General features: G+C 43.5%; 1 protein-coding gene across 3 annotated transcripts in view; it reads left to right on the forward strand.

The window, feature by feature from the left end:
- Positions 1–19,831, forward strand: part of CEP112 (centrosomal protein 112) — a 561,355-nt gene that overhangs the window by 68,112 nt on the left and 473,412 nt on the right. For all 3 annotated transcript variants that reach the window (XM_088467969.1, XM_088467982.1, XM_088467976.1), the window contains exon 5: positions 10,777–10,867. In XM_088467969.1, the coding sequence (XP_088324095.1) occupies positions 10,777–10,867 (91 nt within the window). The remainder of the gene's footprint in view (positions 1–10,776; positions 10,868–19,831) is intronic.

Raw genomic sequence — 19,831 nt, forward strand, 5'->3', positions numbered from 1 at the left:
CATTCACAGAACATGCCTACAACTGTTAAGTTGTGTTATTTATATTGTGAATCAAACAACATTTAGGACAACATAACAGAAAACTTCAGCGTGCATAACTATGCACCCCCCTAAAGTCAGTACTTTGTCGAGCCACCTTTTGCGGCAATTACAGCTGCAAGTCACTTTGGATAAGTCTCTATGAGCTTGCAACATCTTGCCCCTGGGATTTTTGCCCATTCCTCAAGGCAAAACTGCTCCAGCTCCTTCATGTTGGATGGTTTCTGCTTGTGAACAGCAATCTTCAAGTCTGACTACAGATTCTCAATTGGATTGAGATCTGGACTTTGACTAGGCCATTCCAACACATTTAAATGTTTCCCCTTAAACCACTCGAGTGTTGCTTTAGCAGTATGCTTCGGGTCATTGTCCTGCTGGAAGGTGAACCTCCGTCCCAGTCTCATATCACAGGCAGACTGAACCAGGTTTTGTTCAAGAATATCCCTGTATTTAGCACCATCCATCTTTCCGACTCGAATCAGTTTCCCAGTCCCTGCTGCTGAAAAACATCCCCACAGCATGATGCTGCCACCACCATGTTTCACTGTGGGGATGGTGTTATTGGGGTGATGGGATGTGTTGGGTTTGCGCCAGACATAACGTATTCCCTGGTGGCCGAAAAGTTCAAATTTAGTCTCATCTGACCAGAGGACCTTCCTCCATACATTAGGGGAGTTACCCACATACCTTTTGGCAAACTCAAATCGAGTCTTTTATTTTTATCACTAAGTAATGGCTTTTTTCTGGCCACTCTTCCATAAAGCCCAGCTCTATGGAGTATACGGCTTATTGTGGTCACATGCACAGATACACCAGTCTCTGCTGTGGAACTCTGCAGCTCCTTCAGGGTTACCTTTGGTCTCTGTGCTGCCCTCCTTGCCCGGTCTGTGATTTTTGGTGAGCGGCCCTCTCTTGGCAGGTTTGTTGTGGTACCATGTTCTTTCCATTTGATGGTGCTCCGGGGGATCATCAAAGATTTGGATATTTTTTTTTATAACCCAACCCAGAATTGTACTTCTCAACAACTTTGTCCCTGACTTGTTTGGAGAGCTCCTTGGTCTTCCTGGTGTTATACCTCTTGTTTAGTGGTGTTGCAGCCTCTGGGACCTTTCAGAAAAGGTGTGTTTATACCGACAGATCATGTGACACTTAGATTTCACACAGGTGGACTTCATTTCACTAATTATGTGACTTCTGAAGGTAATTGGTTGCACCAGAACTTTTGAGGGACTTCATAGCAAAGGGGGTGATTACATATGCACATGCCAATTTTCAGAATTTAATTTATAAAAATTCTTTATATATATATATATATATATATATATATATATATATATATATATATAATTTCTCATTTCAATTAACCAAATTAGACTATTTTGTGCAGATCCATCACATAAAATTCAGATTAACAATAAATTACAGGATGTAATGTAACAAAAAAGGTAAAAAGCCAAGGGGGTGAATACTTTTGCAAGGCACTGTATGTTTCATATACACCTTATACACATAGCCTGAAGGTAATTTTATAGAATATTTTTAATAATTTTGTGCATTAATCAAATTTTGTTTACATTGAACCATCAAAAAGCTTTACTGAATTTATGTCTTCACTAGATGGAGCATTTCTCCTGCTGATGTACTCAAATAATGCCTGACACTATCACTACAATAATCCTGCATCTGTTATGAGACAGCAGTCTAATGCTTATCAATGAGTGCGACCTGTTTATATCATAATTGCACTGAGACACATCTAACGGACTTTAATTTTTATACCTCATTCCTGCCCTAGTTGTGCACAAACTCTAAATTACATGTAAGGCGATGTGTACCCAGCCGGACGTCGTGGGTGTCGGGACTCTGTATGCGGCAAGTGCATACATACTTGTCGATGAAGGGGGAGGGACGGGCCATCTGCATTCTGCAGCATCATTAGGAACAACACCCACCGACCCTACCGCAGGAGCACGCATATCATGGGAACACACTAAACCATGTACCCGATATGTCGCTCTGATCCGCGGGATCAGACGACATATTGCCTACTGTGGGCTTTCGTTTAGTCTGAAGGATCAAATCACATGGCAAGTAAAACTTTGGCAGGATTCTGATTGGGGAAATTTCTATGTAGTAAAAATTTTTGTCTGAAGATGCAGCATATGTTATTTAAATCTGATTGCTCACAGTATGTCTGTAGATGGTGCCAGTCACAGAATTTTTAGCCTTTCACATGTAAGATATCCACTCTGATCTGGCAGCACTGATGAGCCTTGGACACTGATGTGACATATTGAAGTAACTGTCTATGACTGTCTAGACTACTAGTGGATTACAGGCCACACAACTGAACATTTACACCACGTGGCAATGTTATGTAGGTGATAAAAACATTTTTTTTCTCATGGGCAGAACAAGCAATGCATTAGTCATTGTAGATCACAAGTAGGAATCTGATGCTGTAGCTGTTGTGCAACCAGAAGTCCCAGCATGCCTTTTCAGCCTCAGGTGCTTGTGGTTTTTACTTGTATCTTATGAAAAAGAAAAACATACATATGTCCTACTTAAATGAGTCCCTTATTGTTTCAATGGCACTAAGGTATGCAGAATGAAGATGGGGTGTTAACCTTTACTTATTTTTTAATATTTGATTGGTGGGACCCCTCCTCCTGGAAAAATAAGTATCTCCCTAATCTATTTCAAAAAATATCTTTTTCTACTCCTATGGGGCACTTCCTCTTCAGTACACGCAACAATAGCTGTGGGACAGAAAACTGGCATTGGATATTATATAATGTAAATATAAAATATTATAGTATGGTATTTAGCATGAAAAGTTATTTTATTATTATTATTTAGCAACAATATGCTCCACTGTGTTTTACAATCGAGAACAAACACAGTTGTTAAAGAGGATTGAGTATTAACAGACAGACAAAAAGGTAAGCTTACATTCTATAGAAATTTAGGTGTTTGTTAGTGAGGCTGTATGATGGGTGTGGATTAAAAGATCTACAGTAAAAAAGGTCAACAGTGTCTACGTAGACACCATCTGGTAGGCAGGCAATGAGTCGACTGGTACAAAAGGCCGACTAAAATGAAGATCGAGAAGTACATATAGATCTATTGATTGGAATCCCTGTGTGATCTGGTCACACGTTAGTTTTGGAGAGAGTAGGCAGCTTCTAATGGTTGGTGGGAATATTGGGGGAAATGTATTTTAGCTGCACTTTACAGAGGCGAAGCAGGAAGCAGTACCGACAAGATGTATAAACATCTCGTCTGCCGGAGTGGGGGAGTGATAACTTCCCCTTCCGGCGATCCCTGCTAGAGCCGACAGCGCATCAGCCTAGTAATCGGCGCATCAGCCTCAAAATCGATATCTGCAGCTGTCGGAATGGTCAGTGACACTGACCGTTCTTACATTGGCTGGCACATCGGCACGCTATCTTGAAGATAGCAGCGATAAAGACATAATGCCCCAGGCATTGGACACACATTGCGGCCATTATACATCCGGGGAAGCGGTATCTGCAGCACATAACATGCGCCGATATCGCTATACCCCGTAACGGATGTTCATATATCTAACCCATTATTAGTTCAGTTTTTGAAAGGACGGAGTATGCGGTGGAAAGAGGACATACAAAATGCTAGAAAGGCATGCAGATGGTAAGAAATCTGGAGAGGCTAGGTAAATCTGTCATCCCAAAGAGATGATACTGAAATCTAAAGGAGCTTATTAGTTTTTCCAAGAGAAGATGGTGGCATAGGGCCTAGGACCAAGTCTTAAAATACTCCGACTGAGAGGGAAAGAAAGTGGAAAGGTTATGGATCCAGAGAAATGAACATTGAAGGAATGGTTTTAGGAGTAGGAAAAGAACCAGGATAGGACAGGATTCTGATGGCCTAAGAAAGATTTTGCCTTTTTGCTCCTAAAGTGACTGTTTTTTGTGGGTCTTAAATGGACCATCACCAAATTATTGCTGAAAAATAACCTACTTCAAAAGTGCCTGACCCACCTTCTGTACCCATCATGTGATGCCCTTTCTATACCAGCCCCTCAGGCCTGGCACTCTACCGTTTAGGATAAAAGTAAGAATTCTATAATATGCAAAGCCATCCACAATTCTGCCAAACCTTGTGTAACTTTTCTCTGTGTATACTAAACAAAAAGAAAAAGATTCCCAATAAGAGTACACAATGTGTCTCAATAATCGTACTAAAACACTCTCAAATTGATACGCGAAGTAGTGTTTTATTGTGAGTGGATGAATTGCGCATACCCACTGTTTCACAATTCTGTATATTCCTATCTATGTATACTTTACAAATTAAGGTTATAGAATCAGTAATCTGATATTATTTTTGACACATGTTCCTGTCCTCTGGAGATCTAATTGTATTGATGTATCATAAATTATGTGAGTCTCATTCAACATCTCATATAGGGAATTCTGTCTTGCACCTCCGCATATAATATCTCTATAAATGCTTCAATGCAGGAGGGCCTCCATATAATCATTCTCCCTATGTCACATAGTCATCCAGTAAACGGGCTGTATAAGTGAAATTATTATAAATTGGTACCATTATATATCGTTAATGTATCACCATTTATCACCCTTGTTTAATAAACAGTTCAAAGATATTATTCCTGCCCATATGTGTGATTCATCTAATGTCTTCTCTATTGGTTTGCAAATATAGAGCACTTCCTTATGTTCTGTATTAACTCCCATGCGCACGGACTGATATATGGTTGAGACACATACCCAACGCATCCACTTAATTATGTTAACGGTACTCTGCTAATCTATTTATGTTGTAATTTTCTATGTATATATATTTCTCCTTCATCCACAAGGGACACTGGAGTCAAGACTGTGGGTTATAGACGGGTGCAGAGTGGAGTTTAGAAGTGTGACTGGCTCCTCCCCCTCTATGCCCCTCACCTATTCAGTTATAGAAAAGCGATGGAGAGGAAGAACCTCTAGAGAACGAGGAAAAATTAGAACGCAAGTCCGATTCCTTGTTTTGTATGAAGCGGCTAAATGAGCTGCTTCTAAACATGTTCTGGCACGTTGGATATGACTGACTATTTGTCAGGCTTATTTAGCAGCTTCTAGGTCCCGTCCTGCTTCCATTTCAGTGCATTCTACCCTCTCTGTTGGGCCATCTTAGGCAGCTGCCCGAGGAGTTTCTGATTCACAGCTCTGCCGAGCGGGCCACTTGGTCGGGGGGCTCATACGTTTGTTCGGTTCTACCTGTTCGACATTTTTGCGGCTTCTGATGCTCAGTTTAGCCATTCTGCTTTGCAGGTGTCGCAGCGCTCTCCCTCCCGTCTGGGTGGCTTTGGGACGTCCCCACAGTCTTGACTCCCCTGTGGATGAAGGAGAAAACAGGATTTTAGTACTCACAGTTAAATCTGTTTCTCTGATTCCACAGGAGACACTGGACGCCCTCCCTGCACTGTTATTCTGTTATTTTTGTTGTGGTGTGACTGCTGTGTTCTTGCAGTTTATTACTTTTTATTCTGCTTGTTCTAATTCTTCCTCCTTCTCTAGAGGTTCTTCCTCTCCATCTCCTCTCGGCTCTTTTCTATAACTGAATAGGTGAGAGGCATAGAGGGGGAGGAGCCAGTCACACTTATAAACTCCACTCTGCACCCGTCTATATCCCACAGTCTTGACTCCAGTGTCCCTTGTGGAATCAGAGAAACAGATTTAACGGTGAGTACCAAAATTCTGTTTTCTTTTAATTAGCGGGGGATTCACACATATAAAACAAATGTGCATTAACTACTGTGGCTCCCCTCTTCATTACACTGGTGCGAGGCTATCCGAGTATATCAGGAATATATTGTAGTCTTTTTCTCTCACACACGTCTACCAAGCTTATCTAGACCTCGCCCTTTTCTCTAATATGCTCTTCCTCATACTCTCATCCATTGTCTCCGCCTTTGAGAAGTCACTGAAAATACAAGAGAAGCTTACTATGTTGACCGTTGTCCTCACCAGTCCCTTTTCTAACATTCACTCCCCCTGCGCAGACCATACTTTGCAGTGTTCCCCCCAGAACATTTTTTCAGCCGGGCTGCATCAAGAAGTAGCTGGGTGGCGGCCTTCGCAATAATAAAATGTTTTAAACCCTGACCTTACAATAATTTAAACTTGAAATAACATTTGATGTATTAATTCTCATCTACTTAGAAGCCCAGTCTTTTTTCATTATCAAAGTCTGTAGGATCTGGTCCCTCTAGTGAAATTAGCATCACGTTATTTAGTGCTGGGACCACAGAATTAATTTTTTATACAGCTCACAGATAGTGTCCCTACTTGCTGGCACTACAGAATTTTTTTTATACAGCTCCCAGATACTGTCCCTACTTGCAGGCTCCCAGATACTGTCCCCACAGATTTTTTTTTCAGCTCCTACACAGAGAGTGCACGCAGGATGCAGGACTACGCTCTTTAATGTGTTCAGGCGACTGTTCCCGCCCGAACAGCGCACCCTAGCTTTTATACAGGGGGAGGGATCTCTGTGATGGGCCCGAGTTGCACCCCCCGGCATTCTCCCCTGCCCCAATGCCCCGTACAACCTACTGCCAGGAACAAGGACTGGGAGCCTCTGATGGGAAGAACATGTAACGTCTGCGCAGCTCGGCGTCTCATCCGGCATCCGTGGCAACAAGGACACATTGAGGATGACCGGGCAACAAGGGACGTGGCGCATTGTGGCAGGGGGGAAGTGCCGGATGGTATGCTGTTTCTTGCCGGGTGGTGCGCCCGCTTTGTATTTCTTTAATTTTCCCTTTTAGATTGTTCAAACACTACTATCTTTATATCTTTCTCAGGCATATGAGTAATCTTTTCTATTACTAATTGTAAAGTGGTCTTGAGCTGTCTTTAGTTTTACAGTACAGGAATTTTGCTGAATCAGTCTCCTGACAATCATTTGCGTATATGTTGCTAGCATTAGGAGCGGGAGACAGACAAATTCACTGAAATGGTGATTTCTGCAACACCTACTCTTACCATATACCATGATCTTGTATTCACTGCCAGTGCTTTGATAGTGACATGCTCATTAGGGGCCTGAATCTTTGGAAACGACCTGGTTTGCTGCAAACAGTTGTCGTATTGCTGCACGATGACGCCAGGCCACACTCAAGACAGCGCACGCGTGAGTGGTTAGGCCGCTACCGTTGGGAGGTACTGGGCCATCCTCCCTACTGTCCTGACCTGGCACCGCGTGATTTTCATCTTTTTGGACCATTGAAGAAGCACCTGGGTGGAAGGCGACTCGCAACAGATGGTGAAGTTCAGCAAGCTTGACACTGATTTCTTCTAATGCTTAGACAAGTATAGGCACTATGTGGAAAAATAGTCTGTGCCAAGGTCATACTATTGATTATACGCATTTGTATGAGTTGGATACATTTGTGCAATGAGAGGTCTTCTTACCTAATCTATTGAACCACCCTGGTAATTGCGTGCTATTCATGATTGTGCGTATTCAGAAATCCATCTGATTTCTGGTGGATCTCATTAATCAGGGATAGAGCTAGTGCAAGTCAACACTGATAGTGGTGGAGGCTATTTCAGAATACAGACTGTATTTATTTCCAAGCAAGCAATGTGGCCGCAAATGCGGATGAATTGAGCTGATTTCCAAAACAGGTTGTAACAGAAAAGTTGAAGTAGAATACATTATTGCAAAAATAACCATTACAGCTACAGTATATTCAGATTTTTTTTTATTTCTAATGCTGGGCTTACACTGTCAGACCAATTTTCTGACATGCTAAAAGCATCAGATATCTTGGCCATACACTGACCGATATTTCATCACAACCCACAGATTTATTTTTCCATAAAATCTGCCAGGCTCTGTCATATTATTGTTACCTCACAGGGGAGGAACAAAAGAATTTGCATAGTGCAGTACGGGTCCTGCGTTGTCGGACTTAGTATGGCTGCAGACGTCAGTCTATTGACAGTCTGCAGCCGTTTGGGGTGTGTAGGGAGCTGCGATGGCCTCCATTTTCTAAAATGGAGGCGTGTCGCCACAGTTTTGTGGGAGTGCAGAAGCCAGGGTCTTAGTCTTCTGACAGCGATTTCCTGGCCTCAGCGACCGAGGCTGTGGCAGCCAATCTACGTTCTCCAATCTCCTGCAATACTCAGCTGGCCGATGGTGTTGCAGGTGAACCAATGCTGCTTCCTGCATGCAGGAGGCGTCTATTTCTTCCAGACGCTTCCTGCCGCATTACAATATGCTATCATCACTGCTGCGTCCAAAGAAGCAGCAGCGATGCTAAATCCGTGCACGTCCGAATCACCTTAAAATGTGCTTAGGACCAGAATCATAGTTGTATACAATACCTGCTGGTTTACATACAACTATGATAGAGGGAGGTCTGCGCAAGCATAATAGCCATTCTTCGCATGTATTGCTCTCTACGCCGCAATCTAATTGACTGGCTGCGGGCGTTTGGAGGTGGGGAGAGTGCAATGCTGGGTTGCATTCCCAAAAAGGGAGGCATGTTGTCCCCGTGTTTTGTGGGTACCGAGGCCAGGGTCTGCATCTTCCGAAGCAGATTTACTGGCCCTGGAACCTTGCACAGCCTGAGAAACCTGTTGTTTACTAAGATGACCAATGGTCATGCAAGTCATCTGATGCCGCGTCTTTGTACGCAGCAGAGGATCACACAGGCATGTAGGAGTCTAAAGACGCAGCTACTATGTTTTTGCGTCCATCTCTGAATCAGGCCCTTATTTATGTGAATGGTTAACAAGGGCCTATTTAACATTAAATATTTGCAGCCTTTTCCCAGAAAATAGAATTTCTGGGTATCCCCAGAAAACTTAAGTATAACCCAAATGTAAGAAGAAGGCTCTGTAGCGTCTATAGGTTTCTATGGGGTACGGTCAATATCCCGACAGTTGGGATACCGTCTCTTAGAATCCCGGCACCGGAAACACGACACCTGTCAGAATCCCGGACCCGGCATCCCGACGGTAAGTAGTGGGGCTAGGGGGAAGGCTGGGCAGTGGGGGGGAGGGAGGAGTGTTAGACACTAGAGGGGGAGGGTTAGGTTTGGGCACTAGTGGGGGATGTTAGGTTTAATGTGCGGGGAGGGAGGGTTAGGTTAAGTGGTTGGGTTTGGGTACTTACCGGTTGGTGTTGGTATTTCACCCCTATCGGGATGCAGGCGTTGGGATTCTGACCGCCCGCATCCCGAGCACTGGCAGCCAGTACCCGACCTGTTTCCATGGGGGCTGCAAATGTAGTCAGAATTACCAAACATTGGAATGTGAAGCATTCACAACAGAGGAGTGAGGAGGAACTGATGCGGTGAATTCACGAAGCACATCGCAGAGACGGGCTCCTTTTGGTGCCCCTGTTTCTACGGGTGCTATTTGATACTTTTGGGTGATGTCACATACAGCAATGCGATTTTGAGCACAAATATTACACCCAGATCGCATTGTGATTATTGATAAATTATGCACATTATTAGTTAAGAAATCAGTTAATAGAGCATATTATTTGTTAATTTTGTAACTAATTAATTCCCTAATTAATAATGTGCATAATTTAATGCTTTCACAAATGAATGTTAAGTGTTTTATTACATTATGAACAAAATAAATGTGCCTGACAAAACTGATGAAATAATAAATGCCAGCTACAGCCCTACTCTATCTAATCTATTACAAGCGCTGCTCTTATGTACAGAATAGCGCTGTATTCTGGTAACTCATTTGCCTGCCTGAATCTAACCTGCCACTGCCATGCGAGTGGAGCCGCTCAGCCGCTGTACAGGAAGTCGGCGGCTCCAAACTGCTCACTGGAAGAGGAAGGGGAGTTTAAACAGACCCACACACAGCAGGGAAATGTTAGTCGCTTGGGTAGTGGCTGCATACACTGCCCAATACGGCTGACTTTTAACTACAAAATATTGCATCGGCCAGACATGCTGGACGATTCGGCATGACCGTCCGATCGAGGTTTTAACATCGGTCGCCCACTCACAGTACAATTATTGGGGCGATCCGCTTATATCGGGCAGAACTCCTTTATAATTGTATAGTGTATGCCCAGCATAACTAATATAATAAACACAACATGGACCCCCTGTCACTCTAATAACAGTGCAGTCACCAACAAAGGTCTTTATTCAAGGACATGCAGGCTGGATGAATAACTTCTTTTTCCTTTAAGTCTTGTCTGGCTAGTCCCAGCCGCAGTAAATTATAGTACAGCGAATGTTTGAAGAAAACCGGCTCTTTTGCGTAAGATAATCATAAAAGCTTTATTATCAATTTGGCCCTGCGCTCTTGTACAAACATAGATGTACAGTCCCGTGTAAAGAATAGTCCCATGATGTGCGGGGAGCTCGCTCCCACCACTCAGCTTGTGGCTGGGCCAAGAATATGCCTCATGTCTTGTTTATGTAAGAGATACTGGCCTTGTATCAGCATTTTGCTTCTTCCCTACCGGCCTTACATAAATCATAAGCCATATATTCTTCAGGAAATACACTGAAAAATGACTGTCCTTTGCTAAAGAGTAGTGAACTTATGGAATGGATTCTGTGGAGAGGTGCGAAGAAACAAAAAACAAAAATGGGAAATTGGTTTTCCTGTATGTTCTGTAATTACTGCTTACTGAGGTAATACAATATTTCTGAAAACAGTACCTTATGTCTAATATATTCAACTTGTTTTCTAGGCCCAGATACTCCTATAGCCAGAAACTGGCATCACAGTCCCTGAGTCCCGCACACCGGTCTGGTGGGGACCCCCTGACGCTTCTACACAATGTAAGACACCATGGTTATTTTCTTCCTTGTTACAAGTTAAAGTGGATCTTTTATTTGTATTTTCCAATAAAAATCCTTTTAAAACCTGATTAAAAAACCTTGTTATACACACAGCTTGATTTTAAGGTTTATTGTTCCATTAGAATAGAAAATGGCTGTCCAAATACATAAATTAACTGGTCTGTATTTGACTTATACTGATATGCTCGCCAGCCGAATACAGTCAAAGGAAAGTATGGGACAGCCGAAAAGCTATAGATAACTTGTGTATTCAAAGAGCACCTGTCGATAAAAAAATAGTGGTTGCAGCAATTTTGTGGACGCATAGTCATGGCAATGCACAAGAGCCTCCGCAAGGTCTTTTGTTCTAGTGAATTGGTACGTTGCAAAATAACTACATGTACCAAATTGCCATCTCCATTGTGTATATGACCTGACATTTTAAACTTTAAAATGCAAGTTGATGCTTTTGAAAAAAAGAAAAAAAAACTACATGTAGCAGGAGCATATTAATGTCCACTACTCAGCCCAGCATATACTTACCTTGTGCCGGCAAGTGGGTCCCTCCTCCTCCTTGGCACCATCTTCCTAGTGGTATTCGTGAAGATGGTGCATGGCACACTAGAGAGCAAATGCTCTGTCACAATGCCAGAGTGTTTGCTGTCACTGTGCAGCATCATCTTGCCGAAGATACTGGGAAGATGGTGCCGAGGAAGAGGTGGAGGGACCCGCTTGCCGGCACAAGGAAAGTATAACTCTGGGTGTGCGGTGTGGGCCCCCCTGGACCCAGGGGCCCGTGTGCACCGCACTGCATTGTAAATACGCCTATGACATGTAGACCGGTCAGTATATCATTTATTGCTTTGCAGATGGCCTATATAAGCATGAAAGGGCAGAGGACATTAGTATGCAGTGATTTAGATAACTCTCTTTCACATCACATAAGTGTATATGTTTTAGTATATTAGGTTATGTGCCTTCTGTAATAAGCTTGTATGTTTATGTCATGTAATAAAAGTTTTTGTTGACTACATACTGACAGATATTTTATGATGATATTGTTTGGCTGTTTTCTAAATTGCTAATTGTTAGTGACTTTAGGGGATGAACTCAGATTCATACACAGTTTGTTAATCTATTTCCTGAGTAAATAAACTTTCGGTAATCACTGGAAGCAAAGGTTGTACAGTAACTAGTATATTTGCATTACCTTAAGAACTATGCTGGGTTCACACTAGGATGACGGCTCAATCAGCAGACTGATCTGCCATCCATGTGTTCAATTGGTAACTATACACACTTGCCTATCGGCCGCTCGATGTGTCTGGGCTAGGGATGGCCATAGGTGGGTTAACCATCGATGGTACCATTACCTTGATGGTGTGTAACCATCTTCAGGAAACTATCAATGGTTTTGCCAACCAATTGTTAGCACTGCTCTATTAGTCACTGGGCCAATCAGATTTGGGGGTGGGCTTTCACGGGTTGCACTGGGGGTGGAGATATGCTTTATGTACCGGCGCTAGGGTGTGAAAAAAACATTGTGGGACTCTGTGCCATTGATGGCGGCGAACCATTGGATCTCCGCCATTGATGGCAAAACCATTGGACATCGGTGATTAAGCATTGATGGTTGGTAATCAGCGATGGTGGATGGCCATCCCTAGTCTGGGCTGCCATCACAACTGGGCAGTTATTTAAATGCCTGCCCAGTTGACATTTCAGTGTCTGCGGTACCAGCAGCAAGTGTACGGGCGATCCGTACACACATGCAGATGCACTGATCTATCTGTCAGCTAAATCGGCATTGGCTGTGCTGCAGGGCCAACCTGATATGTCTGAAGGACGTCTTTCACAGACCTATCGGGTGTACACGCCTGCCGATGCACTCTCCATATACTGTATATTGTTCGTCGATGGAACAAACAATATATCAACAAGTGTGTACCCAGCATTGAGATTGCATCACACTGGTGATTTGTTTGCTTCAACTCGCAAAAAGCTGGAAATCAATGCAGGTATGTTCCTAGTGGTATTCATTAAGTGCCAATTTTCCTTTTCTGGTCTCCTGCCAGTTTCTGCAAGCAGATAACTAAAGGTAACAGGTTTATTGAAATTAATAGTTGTGACAATTACACGGCAAAAAAGCGAATTGCAGGTGCTTTTATACCAAACCTCACCATCACTAGAAAAAAAAATGCTCAGTATATCAGCTCTGGAAATCATTGCAGAAAGCATAAACAATTCTTCTGCTTTGTAAACTGACATATGAAAAATGATTGTAGCAACACTACTCTTGGGGATCTTTTATATAATGACTGTTTCATAAGTCTTTTAATTTAAAAGACTTGATATACTGTACCGCAGTAATATTTACTATACTTTCTTCTGACCAGTCATGGATATTTTTTCTATTTTTCAAGGAAAAGTTGCTTACATTATCTTCCAGCAGAATGTTATCCTCAGGTAGGGTGACATTGTATAGTGGAAAATCTGTGCCTATAGTACAAGGCAATAGCTCTATGTATAAGTGTAATTAAACATTGATTATTGTTTAGTGACTGGCTCAGTGCTACACATGCCGTCCCGCATGGAGAAGCAGCCTCTCATCACCCTTACGCTATCTTCCACATGTTCTGTGTTCCTGTAAATGCTTTCAACACGATATAAAAACACCGCAATAACCACATGCAATAGGAGAGGACGAACAGCTGAGCGGGCCAGTTATCAGAGGCATAAAAATAATACTTTTCACAGCAGAATCCAAAATACTCCCCATGCCAGAGAATTCCTGGAAAAAGAAGATTAAAGAGAAGTTCTAGCAGAGGAATATTTTTCCTTTAAATAGATCAGACAAGCTCGTACATTAGCCTGACCCCTGACCCTACTTTTATCAGTCTCTGGCAGCTTTTGTTTTCCCAAGTACGACAGGAATTTAAGTCGGAACCACAAGCCAGCAACGGTTAACACTGTACAACAGGGAGATCATAAATCTATTGAAATGATAACAGAAACACAATACATATTCCTAGTTCAAACTATGTGGAGTTTAAGACAAAGTTTGAAATGTATTTTTTCCAGAGCATTCCAAGTCACTTGTATGTTTCAGTGGGTTCCAGAATTACCTACTCATTGTACATGTGTATTTATTTCACCAGTCATAAAAATGTGCAAAGCATTGCTAGAAAGCCTGATAATGGTATTGTCCTGATTATGTTATGGATCACGAGATATTAGGCCAAATATAATTCTCTATGTTAAGTGTATTTCTTACCAGCATGGTAACCTGCGACTGACCTGTGATATGTACTGTCCAGCTGCAGGGTTAATTATTTGTCTGAGAAGGTGCCATGTGAGTGGGGAGGATGGCAGATTTATGTATAGCCCTTTAGGGCTGCCAGCAAATGATCCAACAGATAATGGTAACTTTTTGGGGTCATATACATTCCAGGCTTGCCCCTCTCACCAACATCAGATGGGCCTGGAAAGTGTCACCCCTTCATACCTGGATGACATCATGCTATGGACAAGTGGTCATAAAACCTAATTAGTATATGCACAAACCAGTGAGCCAGCAGAAAGGGGGCTATGTGACAGCTCAGGCAGGCATAACATGCCATGTAGAACTCTATCTGACATTGCTCCATCATCTAGCATCTCCCGGCAAACAGAATCATGTAAGTGAGACTGTTAATCTTTTTCTGTTTTATTTATAAGAAAATGATGTGCTTAAGACTATCTTTGTATGTCATTTTAATGCCGGGCATACCCTGATAGATAAAATGTGTGTCAAACCGACAGACATTTTATCTGGCAGTCTGACACCCAGCAGATGATATGGACATATAATGTGAGATGTCACAGTGTATGGCCACACAGTATCTGACATTACCCCATTCCTCCCCTGTAAAGAAACATGGGAAATGTCAGTTGGTTGGCTGCGGCAGTGCACACACTGCCTGTTGCGACTGACAAGTAACTTCAAAATATCGTATCAGACAGACATGCTGGATGATTCGGCATGCCCAACCGATCAATATTTTCGGATTGGTCACACACGTACACAGTGTATGCCCAGCAGTATTAATTGTTTTTGTATATTTTTCAAGCATTGTGAGAATCTTTCTCATAATAAACTTTAATTTTAAAAGATTGGTCTCTATGATTCCTATTGGATCAATGTTGCCTGTGGATTCGGCTAATCCATGCTACATATCTGTACTACAGGTTATTATTTTGGTAATGATAACTGGGCCATAATTGTAATTGTGTAGGGAGATTGGAAATTTCCTACTTTGAGTGTGTTGCTCCTGAAATCCTTTCTGTGGTGGCAAACCTGAGAATTAAAAGTTACGGACAGCTGTTAGAGAGAAGTGTGACTTGAAAGCGGGTCCGTGACACATTGGAGGCGGCAGTGTTGATCATTTTTAATAAGAAATAAAGTGAATAAGGGGTGTGTGATACCTGAGTGAGGAATAGCAGCCTAATTCACCAGACCCCAAACTCCATTTTTCCATAGTATCACAACAGGAATAGAGAAGACTTATAAATGAATAAATAAAACAGTATAACAGCATACAAAGAAATGGTTGGTGTATCGCTCAGAGCCTGGAGTAAGAATCAATTTTATCGAATAATAATTAAAAGGGGCAATTTAATTAATTGTGTTTTCAATAGCGCCGGGAAAGGAGTTCCTGGAGCTATACAATTGAGCATGCAATGCCCTGCACTTAGTCGGGAGATAGCCGTTTACCATGTCTTTAAGCCGATTGTTAAGTCACGGTAACCAGCAACCGGCATTCTCCTACTTAAGTGCCAGCCACGGTGCTGTTAGCGCATGCTCTAGACCAGAAAGCAGCATCAGGGCCCTGGTTTAGTCGAATTTCTGCTCGCACCCAATAATTGGTTATACATGGTATAGTCAGTAGCAGTCGCAAATACGCGCTATAGCGTGTACTTTACACGGGATTGAGCACTGGGGACTCACTTTTCAAAAATAGCCGTGTCCCCGGTAACGCGCTGTGCTGTGGCCAATCCCTGACAGCTGGCTGCAGCGCAGCGTGTGTCCCCCTGTAGAGAAAGATACAATGCTGTCTGTTATAGCAGCCAATGAGAGTCAGACTCTCATTGACTGCTGCTGTGGAAAGCCGTGCTCGGATCAAGTGTCTGATCCCAGCATCGGCACAGCTGCAGGTGCAGGCAGAGGAGATGTGTCCCCTGCGGAACACATCAGTGCCCGGCGGTGGGACAGTGTGTTTGTTCCCAGCCCCGGGTAAGCCACCGCGGCGTGTACCTGGTGAAAGGATCGCCAGGTCCCTTCCACCAGCGTCGGTGCTAAAGTGGCGGCGGGAGAAGCTTGGCTCCGGGTGCAAGCTAAGTGGAGCTTGTTGCCCAGAAGCCAAGAGGTGGCGGCGGTTGTTTGGCACTGGCAGCCAGCAGCCAATAGGAGGCAGACGCGACGAGCCAATAGCGACTCGCCGCGTCATAGCTCTACCCACTCACGGCGTCTTTTAATAGGCACCGCTGAGTGGGAAACTACAGTGCGGCGGAGGGGAGGAGTGAAGACCTCCCGAAGAGATGTGCGTCGCGGCAACAGTTCCGGTGGCCGCGCAAAAGGCCAGAAGACAGCGTGATCAAGGAGGAAGAAAGGAAGAGGCGGCGCCGCTGGCCAGGACGGGCCAGCGGCAGAAGAATGAAGCTGAGGACCGGAGAGGACTGCGGGGGTGGAAAGAAAAAGAGCTAACGAAGCTCCCCCCCTCAGCCTCTTCCACCATACCAGTAGACGGCCTTGGCCCACCGGTATTTAACCCCTCCCTAGACCACCAGGGTTGTCGGGCACTAGGCCCATGGGATAAATTCAGGCAATAGGCCTGTGGGTATATAGGCAGGCACAAGGCCCAGGCTCCATAGGAGGCATTAGGCCCAATTGAAGGTATCTGCCCCACAAATAGGTGTGAGTGACCTGGGCATTAGGCCCAGGTCACTAAAGGGCAAATAGGTGGGCCACTACTGGGGGCAATGCATAGGAGGTCAAATACTAGGGGCACTGCATAGGGGGGGATTAATACTGGGGGCACTGCATAGGGGGTATTAATACTGGGGCAATGCATAGGGGGGGTTTAATACTGGGGGCAGTGCATAGGGGGGGCTATTACTGGGGGCACTGCATAGAGCGGGATTAATACTGGGGCACTGCATAGGGGGGGATTAATACTGGAGGCACTGCATAGGGGGGGATTAATACTTGAGGCACTGCATAGGGGGCGATTAATACTGGGGGCACTGCATAGGGGGGACTATTACTGGGGACACTGCATAGGGGGGGATTAATACTGGGGGCACTGCATAGGGGGGACTATTACTGGGGGCACTGCATAGGGGGGGGATTAATACTGGGGGCACTGCATAGGGGGGATCAATACTGGGGGCACTGCATAGGGGGGGACTATTACTGGGGCACTGAATGGGGGGAATACTGGGGGCGCTGCATAGGGGGGACTATTACTGGGGGCACTGCATAGGGGGGGTCTATTACTGGGGGCAATGCATAGGGGGACTAAAGGGCATTAATGTGCGGCATCATTTGTAAGGGGTATTACTGCTTGGCAAAATGTGTAAAGGCCGGGCATTAATATGTGGCATAATGTGTAAAGGCCGGGCATTGCTGTGTGGCATAATGTGTAAAGACCGGGCATTTATCCTTTGATAAATATGCCTATTATCTAAAGTGTTATTCATAGGCTAACCATACTATCGCTTTAAAACGGGACACTCATGAATTAATTACAAAGGTTCTGTGACTGGATTTCACCTGGTTTTAATGAGCCACATAACCTGTGTAATCCATGAGTGCCCCAGTTTAAAGGGATGATATGGTAAGCCTACTTACAGTATTCACTATGGGTTTTGTGAACAGACAAGTCATATTACCTGAAAGATCATGGAGGCATTAAAACATGCATTTAAGCGGTATGTGGGGATATCTGATGCTGTTGGGGTATCAGATGGGCATTTTAGGGGCATGTGGGGATGTGTGGTGGCATGTGGGGAGGTCTGAGAGGCATATGGGGAGCTCTAAAGCATAAATTATGACTGGACCCAGAAATGGTCAGGTGGGACCCCATTTTTTTAAAGTGGTGGGTCCCTGGGACCCACATATTTTGTCACTCACCGCGATAACTGTGATGGCATTGCTGGACATCTTACAACTTTGAAGGGAAGTAAGTTTCCTTGGCCGACCACTGCCTCTACGGTCCTCAACGTTGCCCATTTCTTTGTGCTTCTTCAAAAGAGCTTGAACAGCACATCTTGAAACCCAATTCTGCTTTGACCCAATATATTTTGTCACTCACCGTGATCACTGAGTCAGGAAATTTAAAAAATTATTAGAAAGTAAGTAAACGCATCCGGAAAGCACTGTACATACAGATAAGCAGCAAACTGACAGAAAAGAATTAGTGCAAGGGGAAGTATGGTTTGATATCAAAAAGGGTGATATCCTGTAGACAGTATTGATAAGTTACAGAAAAAAAGGGGAATTCCCTCCAGCACACTGCAGCAATATCAACAAAAATACTTGAATCCTACATAATAATAGAAATTCAGAGGTATTGGTTACATACATGTACATGCATATGTATGTAACAAATACCTCCGAATTTCTATTATGTAGGATTCAAGTATTTTTGTTGATATTGCTGCAGTGTGCTGGAGGGAATTCCCCTTTTTTTTGTGTAGTTCAGTGTAAACCCCCCCCCCCCTTTACAAGCACCTGTGCAATGTCATTAAGCTGATGTGAGCGACCACCATACTTTTTGTTTGCAGTTCTGAGAGGCATGAAGGGAGCCAGCATTGTGAGGATGTGCTGGTCCGTATAGTGCCATTTGGAGGTTTCTGGGGTACCTCCTAGGTGAGTCAGCTCTCGGTTTATACTTGTGCTGTTATTATGCAATACATTCATTTGTAATTATATGATCCAGAATGGGTGCTACTATTAGGTAGCAACAATTATTTTGGGGTGAGCGTTTGTGCGTGGAGCCCCCGGAGTTGCTCTGGCTGGGTCTTTTTCAGGGCATCACCACTTAATTCACATAGATATTTTTTTATCACCTTTCTATTTGTTTGTGTATTATATATGTAATTTTAACTCTTTCTCATTATATTAACACTTATAGATTTATCTTTACACATCTATACTTTACACTTTTTTCATGTGATGCCCTGGGGGTGGTCCTTGGCTGGATTCTTTTGGGGTTCCCTGCGCCTCGGACGTGAAACCCATAATGTTAGGGACGCCGGTATAGAGGAGCCTTGACGTTGGCCCGGCGCTTATTCATATATATGCAAATGTATGTAACCAGTACCTCTGAATTTCTATTATTATGTAGGATTCAAGTATTTTGTTGATATTGCTGGAGGGAATTCCCCTTTTTTTTCTGTAGTGCAGTGTAAACCCCGCCCTTTACAAGCACCTGCGCAATGTCATTAAGCTGATGTGAGTGACCACCGTACTTTTTGTTAGCAGTATTGGTAAGTTACCAAGATGTCAACTGTATAGTGGCCCTAACAGAATTTATGGTCTGAATAGAAAGGGCCTTAACATATGGGAGCCAAATGGAGAAAAATCTGTCTGCTCTATGCTCCTTGACTATGGACATTTCTGTCCAGTCCATTGTGAACAGGTGATTAAGATAATAAGAGGACAATGCTGGGGATATTGGTGGCAATCCATTGGCAGAGAATAGTTTTTTAGCTGCTCTATCCACCCTTGCCAGGAGTAGCCTATTCCCATGAGACAGAGGAGTATAAATTCCACCATGTCAAACTATCAGTTAATATAAAATAAATCTGCAGTTCTCTCTTAATATAAACTTTGACTAGGTCCCAAAGCACTTGTATTTTTGGGCATGACCACATGTAATGTAAAAGGTCAGCGTTCAAGTGTGCTCATTTAAAACAAGCAGA

The sequence above is a fragment of the Taudactylus pleione genome, unplaced genomic scaffold (assembly GCF_031769625.1).
Source record: "Taudactylus pleione unplaced genomic scaffold, aTauple2 ptg000012l, whole genome shotgun sequence".
Taxonomy (NCBI): Eukaryota; Metazoa; Chordata; class Amphibia; order Anura; family Myobatrachidae; genus Taudactylus; species Taudactylus pleione.